Here is a 21890-nt window from a genome sequence, read left to right on the forward strand (position 1 = left end):
AGAACGGTACAGTGTCTGCAGAGTCCAGGGCTATCATCTGTAAAAAGTGAGAAGATCATAGTGTGTACGTCACTGGCTTGTTGAGGGGATTAAGCTGGTGAGATAAGAAAAGCACTTAGAACACTGTCTGGCTCATGGTGGGAGGGTTGGCAGTATCTGTCACTGTCATCGTCATCGTCACCATGGTTGTTGGCACTGACCTACCACCTGCCCACAGTGGGTCCAATGGCTGCAGAATAGGGGGAGTGATGTAACCCCTCAGGAAGGTTCTCAGTGGAGGTAACGTTTGAGCTGAATCTTGAAGGGAGAGTAGGGATTGACCCAGAAGACAAACCAGAGAACTGAGGGCAGGTAACCAAGGCTCTGGGGTTTGAAACATCAGGTGGTTTGGGGAACTCAGCAGTTCAGGAGTGAGGGTGGTTACCTGGGGTGATGGGGAGAAAAGAAGGCCGATCCAAAGAGAAGGAGGGGCCTGAAGCGCCCTCCTTGGGCTTCTCTGTGAAACAGGAGAGGAAATCTGTGGAGGTGAAGAGCCTCGAGGCCACCAGTGGAGACACAGCAGCCCTTCTGAGCATGTGTGGGACAAAGGCCAGCCAGGGACTTAGCTGAGGAGGGAGACTGAGCGTGGGTCAGCAAGGAAGTCAAACCCACAGGAGGAAAGCAGGCCGTGTCCCAGGAGAAAAGGAGCTTTTCAGGTGCAACAGGCAAGGTTATTTCTAGCCGGGGGAACTAGCACAGACTCTATAGAGATAAGGTGGGGACACAAAGAGGCCTTGATGATGTGTCAGGAAGTTGGGCTTTATTTCCAGGCCATTGGTAGGTTTCAAACTGGAGGGCAACAGGATCAGATTTGTGCCAAAAGAATGTCATTCTGGCAGGACTGAGGCTGTCAAACTGGAGAAGGCCACACTCAGGCAGATAGTTGGAAAAAAATCGAAAGCCTCAGAGACCAAGAGGCAGGAGCCTGCAGTGCTCCCGGCATGGACAGCGGGTGTGAGGTCACACACACGCCCCGCCTGCCACTGCCCTCTGGCCCGGCTTCTCCCAGGTGGCCCGCAGCCCACAGGACTCAGCCATGGACCCGCAGTCCCCAGGGCTAGGTGATTTTTAGGAATGTGAAGTCCAGACAGGGGACTACAAGGTCAGCCCAAAGACACCCTGAGGGCTGGTCTGTCTGACCTGGAGCCCCCCTTAAGTTGGAGCATCTCTGGGAAGTTTCAGTGCCACCGTCACGGAACCAAGGAGTGGGGTGGGTGCAGGTACCATCAGGCCCCCAGAGTGCCTGTCGGAGCCTCCCGACAGTGGGAAGAGCCCACCGTGGATGCCACGGGAGTGGTCAGCCCAGCCACCGTGCTCACACTGAGGCCCGGCACGGGGCACCTGAGCCCTCTCTGTGACCACAAATCCTAGAAAGCCTCCTCTCCGGTGGGACGAGCATCCCCACATGAGGGAATTAAGGTTGGTGGCATTAAAGTCACCGCTGGAGGAAGACACTCTTCGTGGACTTGAACCCAGGGCTGGCTGCTAATCCTGTGCCTGTTAGAAAGCGCCAGCCGAGAGGGTGTGTCCACGTTACGGTGGCGCAGTTGTCGGCGTCGCACATGTCCTAGCAAAGGTCTCTTTGAAGGTGCTTGGGTTTCCATGAGCAGAAGAGCACATTCCCCCTTTCTGCTGGTGAGCTCCAGCCTGGCAGCTGTGTGACACACGCCACCGACACCTGGGTCCCTGAGGGCCCTGGGGGGCAGCGTGCTTCGAGCAGGAAGTGAGAGCTGCTGGGTGCTTGTGGAGCAGCGCTCACCTGCCGGTTCTTCGGTTGAAGCATTTCATCTCAGGGGCCCGCCTCCAGGACCACGGTCCCTGCGTGGGCACCTGTGCTGTGCTACGTTTTTTCTGATGCCCCCAAACTCACATCTGCCTCTCGCCCTCCTTCTGCCGCAGATCCTGGCGCCCCTGTGAAATTGCCTTGTCTGCCAGTGAAGCTGTCGCCTCCGCTACCTCCAAAGAAAGTCATGATCTGTATGCCCATGGGGGGGCCAGACCTCTCGCTGGCGTCCTACGCGGCCCAGAAGAGCGGCCAGCAGGGCGGGGCCCAGCACCACCACACCGTCCTGCCCTCCCAGATCCAGCACCAGCTGCAGTACGGCAGCCTCAGCCAGCACCTCCCTGCCGCCACCGGCTCCCTCCCCATGCACCCCTCGGGCTGCAGGATGATAGATGAGCTGAACAAAACGCTGGCCATGACCATGCAGAGGCTGGAAAGGTAACGGAGGGAAGGGGTGAGGGCAGGAGAGGAGGGCTTGGCGCTCCGACCATGACCAAGGAGTGAGCAGACCAGCGCCAGCAAGGGCTCACACCCACTTGGGGTGGGATTCGGGAGGGGGGGTGAAGGTAAAATCAGACCGGAATCTGAATGTCAAGGACAGTATGGAAGAAAAAACCGTTGCCAGTTGCCAAACTATAGAACAGTCACGTTTATCAAAAAGAAAAAGTAGTGCGTATGTATACATCTGAGTATGCGTGAGTGGGCGGGTGGATAGAAAGATCGTACCTATCGTGCTTCTGTAGACCTTAACGTGGTTTGGAAGCAGGTGCACATCATCATTAATGAGGTAACCCCTAGGGCAGGGAGATGGGGAGAAAATCTTTTGTTTTTATATTTTGTATCTTTCTGTACTGCTTACTTTTTTACTTTGTGTATATTACTTTTATGATGTAAAAAACAATGTGAATGTAGAATAAGAAGAGATGAGAGCTGGCGGGGCGGTGGTGGAATAACAGAGGGAAAGGTGGAGAGGTACGCCCTCGTTCTTGCCGATGGAGGAAGCGGCAGACGTAGTCTGATTATACGAGTTTGAGCCTCAGATACTTACCAACCACTGGTGGAGTCCCCTCTTTCATCAGAATCTGCCTCCAGTAGCATTGCAGGGAGAACTGCCAAGGGTATTCCAAGGGCAGGCCTGCAGCGGAGACCGTGACTCCCCACCACCCAGGGAGATCTCTCGTGCTGGTTCTGGATCGCTTGCGTGTGTGTGTGTGTGTGTGTGTGTGTGTGTGTGTGTATGTATGTGCGTGTGTGTGTGCGCGCGTGCGCACGCGTTCAAATACCACCTCGCTTGTGCCCAGGAGGTGGCTGAGGTTTCCCAATGTGATTCCAACCCAGTCTAGTTAACTGGGTCCTGCAGACCAGATAGGAAAACTGCAGCCTGGAAAGCATGCAGCCGGTCACCGGGCAGAGAGCCAGGGGCGAGATGGACACAGCCGAGAGCTTTCTGTTGTAGTTTCCTGACTCTCAGTGGCTTTTCCCTCCGTCTGTGTCAGCCAAGTATTCTATGTTTGGAAAATTAATGACTCCAAGAGAAGTTATCACTAAGAATTCTGACTTGATAGGTTCACGTTAATATCTCCCTTCACTGAAAAACAAAATGTATTTGGCCGCTGCCATCATTTCCAACTACTGTTACTGTTAATGAGGACAGTCGTAATTTACAATCTGGATGGCAGTTCGTAGTCTATTATGAATACATACCTTTGTTATTATCTTAATCCTCACACCACCTAGGGAGACTTGAGTCAGCCAAGAAACTAAGGAAGGCTGAGTTCCCCAATGCCAGCCACTCAAACTTGGTGCCCATCTGCAGAAATTGTACAGAAATTGAGAACAAGCTTTTAGATACCTTCATAGCAATTTGACAGGATAATTTTTTGTCTTACGATAAAAAGGGGTTTTATTTGTTGTGCATTTTTGTTATATTTTGAAAGCATCAGTTTGTGATGGATTAAAAATTAAAGTATGTAAATCAACCAACCGACCAACAAAACTGGTCCCTCCCCATAGACATTTTTTTTTTAACATCTTTATTGGAGTAGAATTGCTTTACAGTGGTGTGTTAGTTTCTGCTATATAACAAAATGAGTCAGTTATACATATACATATGTTCCCATATCTCCTCCCTCTTGCATCTCCCTCCCTCCCACCCTCCCTATCCCACCCCTCTAAGTGGTCACAAACCACGGAGCTGATCTCCCTGTGCTATGCGGCTGCTTCCCACTAGCCATCTATTTTACGTTTGGTAGTGTATATATGTCCATGCCACTCTCTTTGTCACAGCTTACCCTTCCCTCTCCCCATATCCTCAAGTCCATTTTCTAGTAGGTCTGTGTCTATTCCCATCTTACCCCTAGGTTCTTCATGACCTTTTTTTTTTTTCCTTAGATTCCATATATATGTGTTAGCATACGGTATTTGTTTTTCTCTTTCTGACTTACTTCACTCTGTATGACAGACTCTGGGTCCATCCACCTCACTACAAATATCTCAATTTCATTTCTTTTTATGGCTGAGTAATATTCCATTGTATATATGTGCCACATCTTCTTTATCCATTCATCTGTGGATGGACACTTAGGTTGCTTCCATGTCCTGGCTATTGTAAATAGAGCTGCAGTGAACATTTTGGTACATGACTCTTTTTGAATTATGGCTTTCTCAGGGTATATGCCCAGTAGTGGGATTGCTGGGTCATATGGTAGTTCTATTTTTAGTTTTTTAAGGAACCTCCATACTGTTCTCCATAGTGACTGTATCAATTTACATTCCCACCAACGGTGCAAGAGTGTTCCCTTTTCTCCACACCCTCTCCAGCATTTATTGTTTGTAGACCTTTTGATGATGGCCATTCTGACTGGTGTGAGATGATATCTCATTGTAGTTTTGATTTGCATTTCTCTAATGATTAATGATGTTGAGCATTCTTTCATGTGTTTGTTGGGAATCTGTATATCTTCTTCCGAGAAATGTCTATTTAGGTCTTCAGCCCATTTTTTGGATTGGGTTGTTTGTTTTTTTGTTATTGGGCTGCATGAGCTGCTTGTAAATTTTGGAGATTAATCCTTTGTCAGTTGCTTCATTTGCAAATATTTTCTCCCATTCTGAGGGTTGTCTTTTGGTCTTGTTTATGGTTTCCTTTGCTGTGCAAAAGCTGTTAAGTTTCATTAGGTCCCATTTGTTTCTTTTTATTTCCATTTCTCTAGGAGTTGGGTCAAAAAGGATCTCGCTGTGATTTATGTCATAGAGTGTTCTGCCTATGTTTTCCTCTAAGAGTTTGATAGTGCTGGCCTTACCCCATAGACATTTTGCCAAGCACTGTCCTAGGTAGTAAGTCAAGCGGCCGAGCCTTCAAGCCTGGATCGTCCTCCTGCAAATCCAGAACTCCTTTGACTATAGCACAACCGCTTTCCAAAAGACAGCTAGCAGTGAATGTCATTTACTGCCCTCACGTCTCCTGTAACCCCCAGTATATTTTTGTATCTCTTCCGGAGATAATAAGCATCTGAAAAAGATACTCATGAGAGCATATTAGTAGGATATTGCTAAATACATTTGCACCTAAAACATGCCATTTAAAGCTTCCATTGAAAGTACTAACCAATAAGTTATGTGATATTCCTCAGTTCAGTAATTTCCGTGTGTATTTATAGAATATTTCAGTCGAGTGTAAACCAATGCATAGGTCTGTTGGACCTACACTGGGTCAGGTTCTTTATTGAAATGAATCAAAGACAGCAAATGGGCAAGGAAAGGAAGGCGATATCGGGATATTGCAGGTGGAGGAGGTTGGAAGAAGGGCAGCATGGTCTCGGCAGCTGAGCCAAGGCAACCTCCTGTGCTTTGTGTCACCCCCAGACCCTCCTTACCTCCTGTCTCCCTCCCCACCAACCATAGGCCAAGGCATAGTGTTGTTCTGGTGAACCAGCCAGGACACAGGGAATTAATGCCTACATCATCAGGATAGCCCTACAGAGGGCTTCCCTGGTGGCGCAGTGGTTGAGAGTCCGCCTGCCGATGCAGGGGACACAGGTTCGTGCCCCGGTCCGGGAAGATCCCACATGCCGCGGAGCGGCTGGGCCCGTGAGCCATGGCCGCTGAGCCTGCGCGTCCGGAGCCTGTGCTCCGCAACGGGAGAGGCCCGTATACCAGGAAAAAAAAAAAAAAAGATAGCCCTACAGAGAAAGCGAGGTCTTCTTGCCAGACAAAGACTGAGAATGTTTCTGAGGACCCACGTCGTCTTCCAGGAGTCCTGGAAGGATCTGGGAGCAGAACAGGTCATGGGCCACCTTTCAGTTTAGTGCAGGAACTGCCGCTGTCTCCAGTGATGTCACCTTTCTTTTTACGACCTGGAAATTCTCCCTCCTACCTGTCAACATGATTTCACTCTTGTTCTGGCCAAGTTTCATCCAGAAAGGATGATTTCCTTTTTCTCCTGACAATTTCCAGTGACCCCAAAAAGCACTGCAAGAAGGAAGGAACATTACTGAATGCATAGGCATTCTGCCCGCAAAGAACCTGAGATCTCATAGAACGTTCGTGCCCTACGGGGTGTTAGTCCAGACCCATGGTCTGATCCTGGTGAAACATGGTGGGTAATGCAGAAATCGAATGATGAATTTAACAGCATGAATGCCTGACTTTGGACTATAAATTTGAATAAATAGTCATCTTGTAATTGAAAGGGACCTTTAAGACCAAGGCAGCCAGCCTGCTGCCTGTTGTAGCCTTTCTGACGATTTGTCCTCTGGTCTCTGTGGGAATGGGACCCTCCCTAGGTACCAAGATAGCCTGCCCCACTGTCCAGAAGGTCTGATTACTACGAAGTTCTTTCTTATGTTAAGTGAAAAGTGTTACTTACTATAATCCCTTGTCTCAGTCTTATTTCTAATCTTCCTTTCCTGTGAGAGGCTTTCAAATCTTTAAAAATAATTACTGTTCCCTTTATCTAGTGGCTTCTCTCTTTCAGGCTGATAATCCCAAATTCATGGAATCGTCTGTTGAGATGGTTTCTAGATCCTTTACCATCTTGTTCCTGCTCTCCCAAGATTACTCTAAATCTGTTTTGACTTGTATGAAGACGTTCTTAACTGTTAACCTAACCTGACCCTACTTAATGACATAGAAGGATCACATTAGTTAGTTACAGCGCTGGCCCGCCAGATTTGGGGGGAAGGAGGGAACTAGAGACCAGCTTCCGTGTTCATCAAAGTCACGAGGCAGCATGGCCAATCTGGAGGCAGCCCCTGCATCATGGCTCTAATTGCCAGGGTTTCAGTCTCAGAGATACCGCTTCTTTTTTGCCTTTGATTCCTCATCTTTAAAACAGGGATAGTAATAACACCACCAACCTCGTCGGGGTTGTTTGTGAGGAACAGGTGACAGTCTACATCAGTCGTCTTATTACATGGCATGCAGTAAGTGTCCAGTAAATGATAGTGAATGTTAAGCAGAATTCTTCAACACACAGAATTGACCTTCAGTTCCCCTAAAAGGCATATTGCAAACAGATTGGATCCAATCTTGTTGGAAATTTCGTGTCGGTTTCCTGGAATTCGATCATCTTCATTTATTTTCTCTTCACTGATGAGTCACATCTTCTTTGGAGGTGACTCCACAGGGGTGGCCCTAGGGCCTCCTTCCACAGCAGCGTGGTTGCCTCGCAGGGCCACCCCTTCTGCCCTGGTCCTCATTCTTCAACAGGGACTCGGGCTTGAGCCTGGCGAGGACCCTCACTCTTAGCTGCTGCTTCTCGACCAAGGAGAGAGATTGAGCCCATCCCAGAAGAAGAGCTGGGAGGCATGGGGGTGTGGTATGAGAGCCCTGCCCCCTGCTGCTGCAAACCAGTGTTCTCTTCCCTTGCCCGTTTGGTGATGGAGAGATGATGCTGCGATATGTAATGTACGTGCCCAGTAAGTCGGGGAAAGAGGACAGTCAGTAAGCACGGCTCTGCTCAGAGCTCCTAATGTGGCCCTTGGGAGCCAGGAGCAGGTCAAAGCCTCTAGGAATCCAGGCACTGCTGGAGGTGGGAGGGAGCCAGCCTTCTGTGTCCCTTTCCCTCCCCTCCCTGCCAAGCGTTCTGCGACCTCCTTATACTCAGAATCTTCTGAGCTTGCTGCTCTACCGGGTGGAGACAGGGTCCAAAGAAGAAAGGAGGATGTGTAAGAGGCAACCCTTCTTCGTCCTCTGGGGTAAATGAGCTTGACTTGCTACAGATGGAGAGAACAAAGGCCTCTGATTTTTAGTTTCCATTAAACTATTAGAGAAATATACATATATTTCTATAAATTTTTACGTCTTCGATATGTCTGTACAATCCATTCCCTCTGCCCTGAAGCCTGAGCGAGCACATGAAAAAGCTCTGAATGTGTCCCGTTCAAAGGCATTAGTCAATTAAATGATTCCAACTTGAAAAGAAATATATTGTTCGATGTTTACTTTTAATATCTGCAGTCAGCTCTGTGATCTAGGTGGCGTCCATCCTGGAATTCAGACTGAAAGTCCTGATCAGACACTAACTTTCTTTCCCGTCTTAGTTCAGTTGATCAGTTCTGTGTGCTCTGGTTTCCGTCTTAGTAAAATGAAGGCGGGATGTGTACACGTGTGGACCCTGAAAGAATTCCAGGAAGAGTCTTAAGGGAATGCACTTCAGACAAGTCCTTCCCTTCTCAATGACAGGAGACTTCACGCTTGCAGCGGCTCCTGCCAGAAATCTCGGGGTCACCCTTGACACCTTTCTTTCTCTCATACCCTGTGGCTGAGGGGTCAGCAGGTCCTAAGAGGTCTGAGAATCTGTCTAGGCTATGCAACCTCCTACGTGCTCCTGCCGCCCCGCGGTCTCAGCCCCCGTGGTCCCTCACCTGGTTTGCTGGGTCCCTGCTACCTGGTCTGCTGCTTCCACTCCTGCCCCCTCGGTCTGTCCTTAACATGACAGTCAAAGAGATGAGGTTTAACGAAAATCTGATCATGACTCTATTCATTCGCTAGGGTCACCATAGCAAAGTACCGCAGACTGTGGGGCTTAAACAGCAGGAATTTACTGTCTCACAGTTCTGGGGGCTGGAAGTGCACAGTCAAGGTGCTGTCAGGGCTGGTTTCTCCTGAGGCCGCTGTCCTGGGCTTGCAGACGGCCGTCTTCTCCCTGTGTCCTCACACGGTCTCTCCTCTGCGGGTCTGTGTCCTCATCTCCTGCTCTGATAAAAACACTAGTCATTTGGTTAGAACCCACCCTGCTGACCTCATTTTAACCGAATTACTCCTTTAACATAGTCACCTCTGAATAAGTCACATGTTGAGGTGCTGGGGATTAGCATTTAAGCACGAATTGGGTGGGAGTGGAGTTCAGTCCATAACAACGTGCACAAGCGCTCCTTGGCTTTCCGGCTCACAGAGAGTAAAAAGCAAAGTCCTCGCCTCAGCCCAGAAGCCCACCACGGCCTGGGCCCCTGTCAGCCCTATGACTACATCTGCTGTCCTCCACGTTGCTACTCTCTCCTACCACAAGGCCTGGACATGCTAGGCATCCTCCTGACAAAGGGCCTTTGCGTTGGCTGTTCCCTCAGTTGAGACTGCTCTTCCCTCCTGTATCCTAAAGTCTCCCTCCCTCACCTTCTTTGAGTCTCTAGTCACCTCCTCAGTGAAGCCCTCCCTGATTGCTCTATTTCAAATCACAACTCTCCTCCCAACACAGCCTATTCCCCAGTCCCCCTTTGTTCTTTCGTACATTTTTCACCATCTAACATTCTACGTTTGCCTTTTACTTTCCTTGTTGCTCTTTCTTACCTAGTAGAACGTGCAGTCTGCAAGGGTGAGAACCACTTTGAATGAATGAATGAACGAATGAATGAATGTAGAGCCCCTAGTAGCTGCTATGGTATTTCCTTATTAACCCACTTTGTCCTGATGGATATTTAGGTTGCTTCTGCTGTTCTTTTTCACTTTTGAGCTTTGAGTTCTCACAAGACACACATTATGTAAATATTAAGTGGTGTTGATCGTGCGGCAACCGTGTCTTTAACCTTTTGTATTAATTTTGCTCATGATCCTAAAATTTTTGAATGATTCCCTCTGTCTGGAATTCACCCCAATTTGCAAAGAAAAGTTCTGCTTATTTTTCAAGACTTTATTAAAATACCACATCCTCTTGTGATCGCTTCTCAGATTCCCAGAGGAAGCTCTGCCTGCACATCCTCCTCTTGCACCCACTGCGTCCTGTTGTGCGTCTCTTGGTGTAATCTCTGTTAGATGTGGGCAGGAGCCATCCTTGCCTTCCCACTCGACTCCCGCCCCCCCAGTTCATCACAGGACCCATGATATAGGAAATATTCAGTAAACATTTCTTAAATGTATTTTATCAAAAGTTCTTATGGGGCTTCCCTGGTGGCGCAGTGGTTGAGAGTCCGCCTGCCGATGCAGGGGACACGGGTTCGTGCCCCGGTCCGGGAAGATCCCACACGCCGCGGAGCGGCTGGGCCCGTGAGCCATGGCCGCTGAGCCTGCATGTCCGGAGCCTGTGCTCCGCAACGGGAGAGGCCACAACAGTGAGAGGCCCGCGTACAGCAAAAAAAAAGTTCTTATGATCTTTGAAATAGAAAGGTATTTTAATCTGTGAGCATAATTAATGCTTTTTTTGGTCCAGTTCTATTGAGATATCATTGACATACAGCACTGTATAGGTTTAAGGTGCACAGCCTGATGATTTGACTTACACACATCAAGAAACGATGACCGCAGTAAAAGTATAGGGAACATCCATCATCTCATATGGGTACAAAATAAAAGAAGGAGAGAAAAGATTATTTTCCTTATGATGAGGACTCTTAGGATTTACTCTCTTAAGAAACTTTTATGCAGAACAGACAGCAGGGTTCATTATATTAATCATGTGGTACATGACATCCCTAGTACTTGTTTATCTTATAACTGGAAGTTTGTACCTTTTGACCGTATAAAGATATAATATGATTATCGACTATATTCCCCACGCTGTACATTTCATCTCCATGACCCATTTATTTCGTTACTGGAAGTTTGTACCCCTTAATTTCCCTCACCTGTTTCACTCATTCCCCCACCCCTTCCTCTCTGATGTTTTATTGGAAACTCCCTTAATGATGCAAATAGGCTCTAGCAGTGGGTACACTCCTCAGCCCGTTGCTCAGTTGTGCCCGTTTTGTTTTGCTTTTGCAGATATTAGAAGCAAAGAAAAAAGTTCATCCTTTAAACTTAACCCTAGGTCTTTGCTTGTTGTAATGTCAAACTAGAGTTGAAGATGCTGTAACTTTGATTACGAATTCTTCCCATTGAAGTTCACTGTCCCTTCATTTAATCCTCTTGGAGCATAGCCAGCATATGTGATAAAGTTGGGGAAAACGATCGTCTGTAGCTCCTCCAGCAAATTGTTGAGTTGTAGAGATTTATCATTGACCATTCAGCATCCTTGGCCTGAAACTAAAATTAACTTTCAGGTTTTTACAGCAAGGTCTGGAAGATGGGAACAGCGGGGTGAAGGGGCAGGAGAATGAGTGGGACACCCTAGGCAGAGTTGTGCCTATTAGGAGGGTGTGTATTAGATAGTAAAGCAGGTAAGGCCACATGGAAAGAATAATTGAAATCTCCGGGTTTAAACTAAAAAAGCCAAATATTGAGTTTGTGTCACTATTATCATTTAGGTATATCAACAGCCAATTGATATTTTTAATGTGTTTTATTTTCACTCACTGGGTTTTGGTTTAAGTATCATACATTTAATCCTAGAGAGAGAAATTTACTTCCTACATATGAGCCTTAAAAGTGGACAAATAGGGCTTCCCTGGTGGCGCAGTGGTTGAGAGTCTGCCTGCCGATGCAGGGGACACGGGTTCGTGCCCCGGTCCGGGAGGATCCCACATGCCGCGGAGCGGCTGGGCCCATGAGCCATGGCCGCTGAGCCTGCACGTCCGGAGCCTGTGCTCCGCAGCGGGAGAGGCCACAACAGTGAGAGGCCCGCGTACCGCAAAAAAAAAAAAAAAAAAAAAAAGTGGACAAATCAATTACAGTTCTGATAAACTCATGCTTCTCCCTTTTCCTACCCAGAATCCCTGAACAGTTAGATTAGAAAAGCTGCGACATTTGCCAGGAGAAAATTTAATCCCAGGAGAAAATTTCATGCAGTCGCTGAGGCTAAGGATTTATACACCTTGAGTGAAAAACAGGCCCAGCGAAGAAAAAGGAAAGTATCGGTGTTTCCTTAGCAACCAGAAGATCCATCAGCAATTTTTTATCGAGCACCTTTTCTGAATGGGGCTCTGTGCTCGGCACTGGGGATACAGCAGTGAACAAAGTATAGAGGGCGGCTGCCCTCGGCGTGGCCTGGAGTCTGCTGGGAGTGTGACCTGGGCGAGTCAGTGCCAGCGACGGAGCTGGGGGGAGGGGAGAGCACAGCAGGGGGTCAGCTGGTAGGTGGGCTTCTCTGGAGAGCTGCATTTAAACTGAAATCTCAAAGATAGAAAGAACCAGGAGAAGACGGAGAAAAGGGATGAGAGAATACTCTAGGCAGATTAGAAGAAGGAATGATACGCTGTCTCCAAACGGGTGATGAGATTTTTAGGAAGAAAAGGCAGGAAGTTGACAGTTACTCTCCAGCTTTTTAGAGGGACAATTATAGAGAATGAGAGAAATGACAGAAGATTGTGATCTGATGTAAGGAAGAGCCTGGGAACCATTGGAGAGAATACAAGAGATCTTTTGAAAAGATCAGGCTAGCAGCTGTCCCAAATGGTTTACTTGTAGGCTTCCTAAAGAAAAACCCTACAGGTGAGGTTGTCTGCTAATGTCCTGTCCAACCCTGTAACTCCATGTCAGTAATACTGAAGTTATCTCTAATGTGAATGTTTATAGAAATAGAGTGGTTTTACCTCTCCTGAGAAGTTAGCTATACATTGGTGTTAATACAGATAGTCCAGACCAACAATGGTCAACCAGAACCAGAAAGGCTTCCAGAACCATCTTGAACTCTTGCCAACACTTACTGAGTACTGCTTACATTAGCTAGGGATTAAATTACTACCTGTCAAGATTATTGAAAAAGGAACAATTTCAGCATTGGACAGAAGAAATTGAAATCAGTAGCCCAGCAAACCCCTTCAGTCTTTAATAATTCTGTTATTCCATAATTAGACTTTTCAAAGATGACAGTTCATTTATAATCTTAGTATAAAAACATTTTGGGGTGACAGTTACTTTATGTGGCCTTCAGGGTCACAGGAAAGTCTAAAGAAGGATTCTCGGTCCTGAACTAGATGGTCCCTGGGGTTTCTTCTAGCTTTAACAGTCTGACGTAATTACCGCATTGGTTTATGTCAGTGTTTCCACCTGCAAATCAGTGTTCATGATGATGAGTAGCTGTGCCTTGGTACCGGAGGAAAAATGAACCTCTGAATAGCTAAATGTTGTTTGCTTGTGAAATGACATTTATTTGAGGAAGTTCGGTATTTTGTTCATCGTAGAGCAAATGGCATGTATTTTCAAATGAACTGTGTTTCCAGGGAAAGATTCTCTTTCTTATACTGATGACCGTCTCTTCAACATCTCCTCCAATTCTGGTGAGACATTTGTCCCTGACCCTTTGAGGCCAGAGTTATCAATGTCTTACTTTAGGTCAGTACTTGGATTTTACAGCAGGTATTTATCATCTGTAAGTGGCTGCCTGTAGCTGTTGTTTTGCAATTTAACTGCTGCTTTAAGAGGCAGAATGAGATTTCAGAACAAGGTAATGTCACCCTGAGCAAGACAGGTCCTCCCCTGCAAGGCTGGTGAGCCACCTGGTCAGAAGAAGGTTACAATGAGACTAGATGAACCACTGACATCTTTCAAAGTCTTAAGAGGATAAAAAAGGAAATGTATTTTTATAAGAGAGAATCTGCCCCTGAATTCCTATGTGTACATGAGTAGAAACCCTGCCCTTGCTTAATGAATAAGTATAGATGCTTCGATCTTCTTGGAAACCCTTGTCCAAAAAGATTTTGCAGACCACAGATATTTAAAAAGCTAGGGAATTCCCTGGCGGTCCAGTGGTTAAGACTTGTTGCTTCCACTGCAGGGGGCCTGGGCTTGATCCCCGGTCGAGGAACTAAGATCCTGCATGCCACGTGGCACGGCCAAAAAAAAAGTTAAAAAGCGAAAGGAAGTGTTTTGCAATGTGGCATCAATGTTAACTTCTCGGTTTTGACAAATATACCATGGTCATGAAGGATGTTGACATGAGGGGAAGCTGGCTTAAAGGTATATGGGAATTATCTGTGCTTTCTTTGCAACTCTTCTGTAAAGCTAAACTTATTACAAAATAAAAAATTATTACAAAACAACCCCCCCAAAAAGAACCAAAAATAAAATCCTGGCATCACATCCAGCCAAGCATGACCTAGGACATTGGCTGAGGTCTAGGGACAAAGGCCTGTGGAAAAGCCACCAGTTTGGTTCCTCCATCAGAAATGGAGGTTGCTGTTGGTGAGATTCTGGGTGTCTTACGGTTTTATTCATCACATCCTGACCCCAGACACTGTTTCAGAAGTGTGGGTCATTGGTCCCTGGAAGGACAGACAAAGGGATGTGAGTGAACTAATTTACATTCATTACCATGGCTGGAAAAAAAGCAGCTCAAAACACATCCTCCACTCAGGGAAGCTCAGTCCCCTGGTCTATATATAGAATGGCATCATTTCCTGCTGACTAAGGTCCAACAAAAAAAACCACAAAGGCTCCAATGTTGAGTTTCTTATCTCAGAAGGCTGTGATAGAGCGTACAATGTGTGCCTGCTTTCCTAAAATGAAGCTGATTAACTGTTTTCTTGGGTGTCAGAGGTTACTTCCGTCATTTTCCAGCCGCAGACGCTGCAATTTGTAGCATAATTTCTCACACGTTTTTGGGCTCCGAGGAGAAAACGTCTGACTGTTCCCTCTCCTTTCTGAAAACTCTCTTTATAACTCTGTGCAGTCAGAAGGACGAAAGCTGTCCCTGTTGAATTTCATTTTCAGCATCATATCGGAGGGTAATAAATGTTCTCTGTCCTTTCAAGAGATTATTGTCTTCTTTTTTTTTTTTAACAATAGGTGCAGTTGAAATCATGTGTGGGAAAGCAGTATCCCTTTATGACACGTTTTTCTTTAAAAATGGTGGTGAAATGGTTCCCATGTATTTTCAAGGAAGAGGAAGGATTTAAAATAGGAATTTTTCATTTCAGAACCTGCCCCTGATTTCCTAGCAGAGTATCAAAGGTGCTTGATCGTGGGTAATCCCGTGCCCAGGGATGGGTCACGATGCTCCACTATGCATCTACCTGTTACCATGTGATGGAGACGCAGTGATGGTTATAAAGCTCCCTTGGAAGGGAGCCAGCTGTTTACTGACCCTGAGTCGTTGTAGATGTCTTGCATTCATTTCTTGATGAATTATTAAAAATAAGCTGCCTCTCCCTCACCAGTAACAAACAGGAAAGGTAAAACAGTCTCTTAATGTTCAAAGTCTAGGGATTTCTTAGAAACATGTGACTGTTTAAATGATAGGAAAATGCGGTGAAGGGGGAGGGAACCTGAGGCGTGCCGTTGTGTTCTCAATTTATGTCTCTCCTACTTGGTTTAACAGAGTCAAAAAGGAGAGTTGAATTTAAAAAATTAAAAAAAAAGAGTTTTCCAAAAAGGAGACACATTAAACGTTATTCTTGTTGGAGACGGGACCAAGGAGAGAGGACACGGCTTTTCACTTCCCTGACGTGGCATGGGGACATAGTGAAGGCAAAGAGAGTTTGAAATGAGTGCTTTTTACTGATTTAGGACTGGCATTTTACTCTCAAACTTTCTGAATCCTGTTTTCATGTGTCTCTTGTAAATGGCAGGCGTCCTGTTTTAGGTACACTTCTGTCTGTTCTTCCTGGTTTACTCATTTTTTTTCATGAAGGAAGACATTCAGGCACTTCCATCCTCTGGGGAGAAAGCAGGACAGAACAAAGTTGACATCCTCACAGACTTACCTTTCAGTGGAGGAGACAGATGATACACTAATGATTATATTATATGCTGTGTATATACATCTATACACTGAAGAAAATATAGAGCAGGGGAGTGGGCATCACCTATGATGGTGATACCTTTCTGTCCTCGAGGAACTGCGTCACTGACGTGGCCACAGTAAACCCACTGCATCCCTTCTTCTTCTTGTTGGTGACGCACCATTAGGCAAGACTAGACTATCCAGCCTCGTGATTATTCTGCCCCACTCTCTCTTGTATCCTGTTCTCTCTGCAGCCTACTCGCCCCCAGCCACGGGCTACTCACACAAACACGGATGTACCACCCACGTCAGGAGTTCAAACCTGTCTCTGTGTCCCATCAGAGTCTCCAACCGTGGGGCTCTTCCCAGCAAAATTCATAGCAAAAAAGGAGCTGAGTTCTGTGAACATCTGTTGTCCTTGCTTTTTGTTATACGATAATTATTATATTCCCGTGTTTTTTTTTTTAAATTTGTGGTACCAATTGCATTTCATAGTCAGCATGTCCATATACAAGAAAATAACGGCCCTGAGGGTTCTTTGGGAGAAGACAGTGTGGTTAATGGAAAGAACACAGGCCCTGGAGGGAGAAAACCCACGTCCATATCCCTGTTGTGATCACAACTGAGTGATCACTTATTTCCTCAGAAATGTAACATCCTCATCCATAAAATCAGGATAATAACAATACCCTTCCTAACTTTGCAAGTTTTGGGAAGATTAAATGAGATAACGAACATTTACGAATTACTTTGATAGGACCCATACAGGACCCTACGTGTTAACTATTGTTGCTGTTTTGAAAGATGGCCTGCTCCTTTGCCCTGATTTGTGGAGCCCCCTGGTGTATTTAATTACTAGAATGGAAATATTCCAACATGGTGCAACTGACCAACATCTTGCAAATGTTACGGAGCGCTCTCAGGTTTTTGCATGTTCATCCCTATTTCATTTCTCAGGAAAATTACATCATTTGGAGCGACCCAGATGGGGAACAGAATCTCATCTTCCCCCCCGCCCCCTCGCCGGACAATAATTTAGGACCTTTGGTGTTAATTTAAATTTATCATAGAATGTCATACAAGAAGAAACCTTCTAGATCTTATCTAGCCCAACTACCTCACCTTACAAAGCAGCCTAACTCTGGACAGTCTTAACTGAAGTGGCCTGAGAGCGTAGAGTTAGGAAATATGCTGACGTTAAGCTGTCTCTGTTACGTCTGTACTCACACCGTCCTGGGATGGAAGGCACACGGGTACCCTGGCATTCTTCCTTGCACAGATCTGTGCCTTATCTCTTTGGATTATCTTCTTGGGAAGAACTCTAGATCACTATTTCCACAGCTTTAATTCTCCTTTCATAGGATATTTTCCCTACCCAGCAAGACTATCTAAGGGTCAGGGATAATTATTTTAGTGAATTAAAAGATGGTAAGTATATTATGGCCTACATTACTAGAGACTTCAAATATTTGATTGACTTTTCCATCAGTTCCCAAAACGTGCACAAAAACAGGGCTGAGATGTGAAGAGAATTAATAATCAGGCTCTGTCTTTGACAGGCTTACAGTCCATGGGGGCAGGGGGTAAATGCTTAGATGTGTGATTGTAAGATAACGTGACAGATGCTGTAACAGGTGGGAATGGAAGCTGTGGAAGCACAGAGAAGGGACTGTTTTCCACTGAAAAATCAGAAAAGGCTGCTCCAAAGAAAAGGCACTGGAGCCCTCGCTGAGGGTGGGTGGACTGCTCCAGTCAAACTCTGAGGGGCTATTTCTGAGGTGGGGGGATGGCAGGAAAGCTCACAACGTGCTCGGGAAGCGACAGGTGGCCTGGCGGCTGGAACACTGGGTGCGCGGTAAAGAATGGCAACAGATCAGATGGGGAGGAATTATGGGGCCAGATGGTGAGGTGCTCCCTAGTCCATTCCAAAGAGGGTGAGGTTTATCCAATTGACAATGAGACCCTTCAAAGGTCTTTCAATTGGAATTATATGACTGGAACTGTTTGACAGCAGTAGAGAGAGGACTGGGTGGTGGTGAGGAAGAGAGAAGGTTCTGGAAAAAGAGTAAGTTTTGAAGCCATTTCAGGGCTCTGCTTCTGTCCAGATGACACCAGTGCGAGCTCAGGCTCTACAGCCCCTACTGCCCGAGTTCAGTAATGCCTGCACCCCTCTCGCTGTGACCGTGGCTGCGTGCCTCATTTTTCCTCTCTGAAGTGGAGGGTAACGGTAGTACCTGTCTAATAGGGTGGCGGTCGTTAGGCTTAAGTGAACCCATCCCTGGCACTGTGTGAGCATTTAAAGTGTTAGCTCTTTTCACCATTATGTGCAGCGATCCAGGAAGAGCTAGGGAGGCGCCGCCTAGGAGGTCAGGAGGAGGGTCTCCACGTTTACCTGCGGTTTTAATTCCTGCTCACCCACCTGGAAGAGGTACAATGACCACAACCCCCATGCGATGAGATCCGTTTGAATTCCACGCAAACTCAGTGCTTAATCTCTGAAGAGTTTTGACGTGAATGGTCTAGAATAGATCTGATTATGTGAGTCATCTTTTCCCTGGGGACTTGGACAGGTACTCTGGAAGATGTGGTGACTCTTCCGGGCCACCGGAGTGTCATTTTGTACATCACTGATCTGGGCCACATAATGAGAAAAGCTGCTTCCCTCGAATTGGTTTGGAGCTCTTGCATTAATGGGGTAGCTGCTCAGGGACTAGAGCCGCGGCACAGATAACATGCTCAGCGGAACTGTCATGGTGTCAGATCGTTGGTACCGCCCCCAGAGCAGGAACCTGAGCTACAGCAGGTCAGGAACTTAGGAGATGAGATCTGGGCAGTTCATCCTTCAGCAAATACTGCAAATTCCTGAGAGTTAATACCCAAGTTGCATGTGAAGAGACTCAGGTGGTACAACTCTGAAGATGCAGCAGGTGGCAAAGCTGTCATGCATACTCCAGGCCAGCGGTTCCCAAATGGGCAGTTTTGCCCCTCAGAGGACATTGGGCAATATCTGGTGATATTTTGGGTTGTCACCACTGGAGGAGATGCCACTAGCATCTAGTGAGTAGAGACCAGGTTTGCTGCTAAACAGCCTACGATGCACAAGACAAGCCCCCCCTACAAAGAAGGGTCCAGTCCAAAATGTCAGCCATGCCGAGGCTGAGAGACTCTGGCCCAACATTTAACCAGAATGTGATATATACGTCATTGGTGGTACCCAAAGTGAGTTTAAGACGAGCTTTTTTAAAGTTTTAATGGACACGTACTTATTTTAACGTAAGTTGTAAACACACACTTAACATAAAACCAGTGATTACAAAGATATTGTTGCTTAAGATGAGGCTAAATTAGTATTTGAGTTTTTTTTAAGTGTTGACTTAAAAATACGAAGTAAATAATAGCGTAAGTGGACATCAAATATGGCTAAGGAGTGTGGGATGATGCAGGTTAGAAGCCATTGGTTTGGACGAGGAGTCAGAAAACTTTTTCTGTAAAATAACTGGGTAGTGAATATTTGAGGCTCTGCTGCAACCTCTCAACCATTTTGGTACAAAAGTCACCATGACAATAGGTAAACAGCTGAGTTCTTTTCCCATCCTGACTTTTCTAAACCCAGTGTCTAAGATGCATCCTTTAAACTCAGTGCCCCAGGTATGGCCTGACTGTGGCAGGAAAGGACACTCTAACTTACCCTGGTTAGTAAGATTTAAAATATTTATAAAGTCATGATACCCGTTTTGTACACATGTTGTGGACAAAGTGTGATGTGTTCCTCACTTTGCATGTGTACAGTTAGTGCGGTTTGTGTTTAACCAAAGTACACAATCTTACAAGTATCACAATTCAGTGTTTGGATACAGCATATTGAAATAGAGTGGGTTCAAATTCCAGCTCCTCCCTTTACTACCTACGCCCTCATGGGCCTATTACCCTCTCACAGCCTCCATTTCCTGCTTAATAAAATGAGGATAGTGACGCCTCTCCTGCAGGGTTGTTATAACAATGTAATGAGATGTGGAAGTCTCCAGAACAGTGGGCAGCACATTCAGTAAATGTTTACTCTTTTCCTTTTCTACCTTAGTTCTTCCACATATTTGATTCTGTTACTAAGCCATTAATAAACGTGCCAGTCGAGTCAGGGGTACCTATACAATACACTGAATATACACTGAAAATACAATACACTGAAAATACTCCCTGAAAATTAAAGAATGATCTCTGCACTAATACCCTTTGTGTATGACTCGTCAACCACTTAAAATGCACCTAGATGTCAGTGATTCCAGCCCATCTTTCTTTCAGCAAAAACAATAAACAATAACTGAGTGTCAGCCGTGGTGTCAGGCACCTGCTACAGACATGAAGAAGATATGGTCCCTGCCCCTGGAGGCATCTACTGCTTGGTTGCGGAGAGGAAGCTAGTAAGCAAACGGATGTTCCCAATTTCCACAATTGTGGAATCTCCTGAGAAACTAGGCAAAGTGTTGCCCAAGACAAGTATTGAAAGATAAATAGAAATTAACCAGGTGAAGGTGAGATCCCTTCACATCCCAGGCCAAGAGTGTGCAGTGCATTGTTGCATGTGAACGAAGGGTGAGTTGTATGGGGACAGAGGTGTGGAGGGGTTGCAAGGCTGGGTGAATAATACAGGTCAGATTATGCAAGGCGTTGCATGTCAGGCTGTGTCTGAATTACTGCTTCCAGGCTAACGGTTCTCCCTCTAGCAGTGACACCTTTTATTTAGAGCAGGTCTTCTAAGTGACAACTCCATTCTAGAAAACCAGCGTTACTAAGACTGTTGGACTGGTGTCCCCCTTCCTGCCCATTACCACCAGTGGTGGAGGCCAGATGTGAGACGCGGCTACATATCAGTTGATTTAGTTCTTTGCTGTGAATAATATAGCTTGTAATGTGGATTTTTTTGGATTTTCCATGTGTGTCACTCTTGAAGCACTGGTTTTGTAGCCGAGGCAGGCATTCAGGGTTCTAACAGGTGAGATGGCTACATCTGAGTTTCCGAAAGTTGCTTTGACGACAGTCTGGAGGACAGACTGAAACGGAGAATGTTTGGAAACCACTTGAAGGGCCCTTTTATAAATAACAAGTGAGGGGCTCCCTTGAGGCCATGCCAGTGGGACACACGTGCACCAGACCTACTAAAAAGATACCGTTGACCCAATTTCACCCAAGGAAACTGAGGCTCAGAAAAGTTAATAATCTGCCCAGTGTCATGAGAGAGTCAGTGACGGAACTTGAACTTGTGGAGCTGTGTCTTGACTGCTCATACCGAGGCCCCATCAGAACCTTTCCGGCCTCCTTCCCAGCCAACTCTTCTCTCCCCTTGTGTCTTTGCTTGCTACCCTGTGGTCCTCCAGAGCTACCAGATGTGTGGAATCATCTGGTATTTGTCTTCCTCCTTCTCAGCATTCTTCCTAACACAGAGTTGGCGTATATTTATCAATAGAATATTTGTTAAGACCCTTTTGGTGGATTCACCCAGCTTGCTGGAAAACACTTTCTTCGTCCTTATGGAAACTGGACATTCTGTCACATGCTAGACTGGCCGGATCGGCCAGGCAAGGTCTTCAGCTGTTGCTGTGATGCCCCAACCAGGCAGTCGCTGGTCTCTATGACTGGTCCCTATTTTCCAAGGCGGGCAGTCTTATATGCAGGACCTGCCCCAGGGGCTGAGGGATCTGCCTTATAAGCCCCTTCTTCTCAGGGTTTCACACTTCCCGTAGATCATTTTTTCTTTTAATACATTTATTTATTTTTATTTTTTTTATTTTTGGCTGCGTTGGGTCTTCATTGCTGCACGCGGGCTTTCTCTAGTTGTGGCGAGCGGGGCTACTCTTCATTGCGGTGCGGTGGCTTCTCGTTGCGGAGCACGGGCTCTAGGCACGCGGGCTTCACTAGTTGTGGCACGTGGGCTTCAGTAGTTGTGGCTCGTGGGCTCTAGAGCACAGGCTCAGTAGTTGTGGTGCATGGGCTTCGTTGCTCCGCGGCATGTGGGATCCTCCCGGACCAGGGCTTGAACCGTGG

General features: G+C 46.4%; 1 protein-coding gene across 4 annotated transcripts in view; it reads left to right on the top strand.

Annotated features, from left to right (window-relative positions):
- PHACTR1 (phosphatase and actin regulator 1) overlaps window positions 1–21890 on the top strand; it is a gene marked incomplete at its 5' end in the record, with an annotated part of 543658 nt that overhangs the window by 472588 nt on the left and 49180 nt on the right. For all 4 annotated transcript variants that reach the window (XM_079933678.1, XM_079933680.1, XM_079933677.1 and 1 more), the window contains one exon: window positions 1939–2260. In XM_079933678.1, the coding sequence (XP_079789804.1) occupies window positions 1939–2260 (322 nt within the window). The remainder of the gene's footprint in view (window positions 1–1938; window positions 2261–21890) is intronic.

Source organism: Stenella coeruleoalba (assembly GCF_951394435.1).
Source record: "Stenella coeruleoalba genome assembly, chromosome: 10".
Taxonomy (NCBI): domain Eukaryota; kingdom Metazoa; phylum Chordata; class Mammalia; order Artiodactyla; family Delphinidae; genus Stenella; species Stenella coeruleoalba.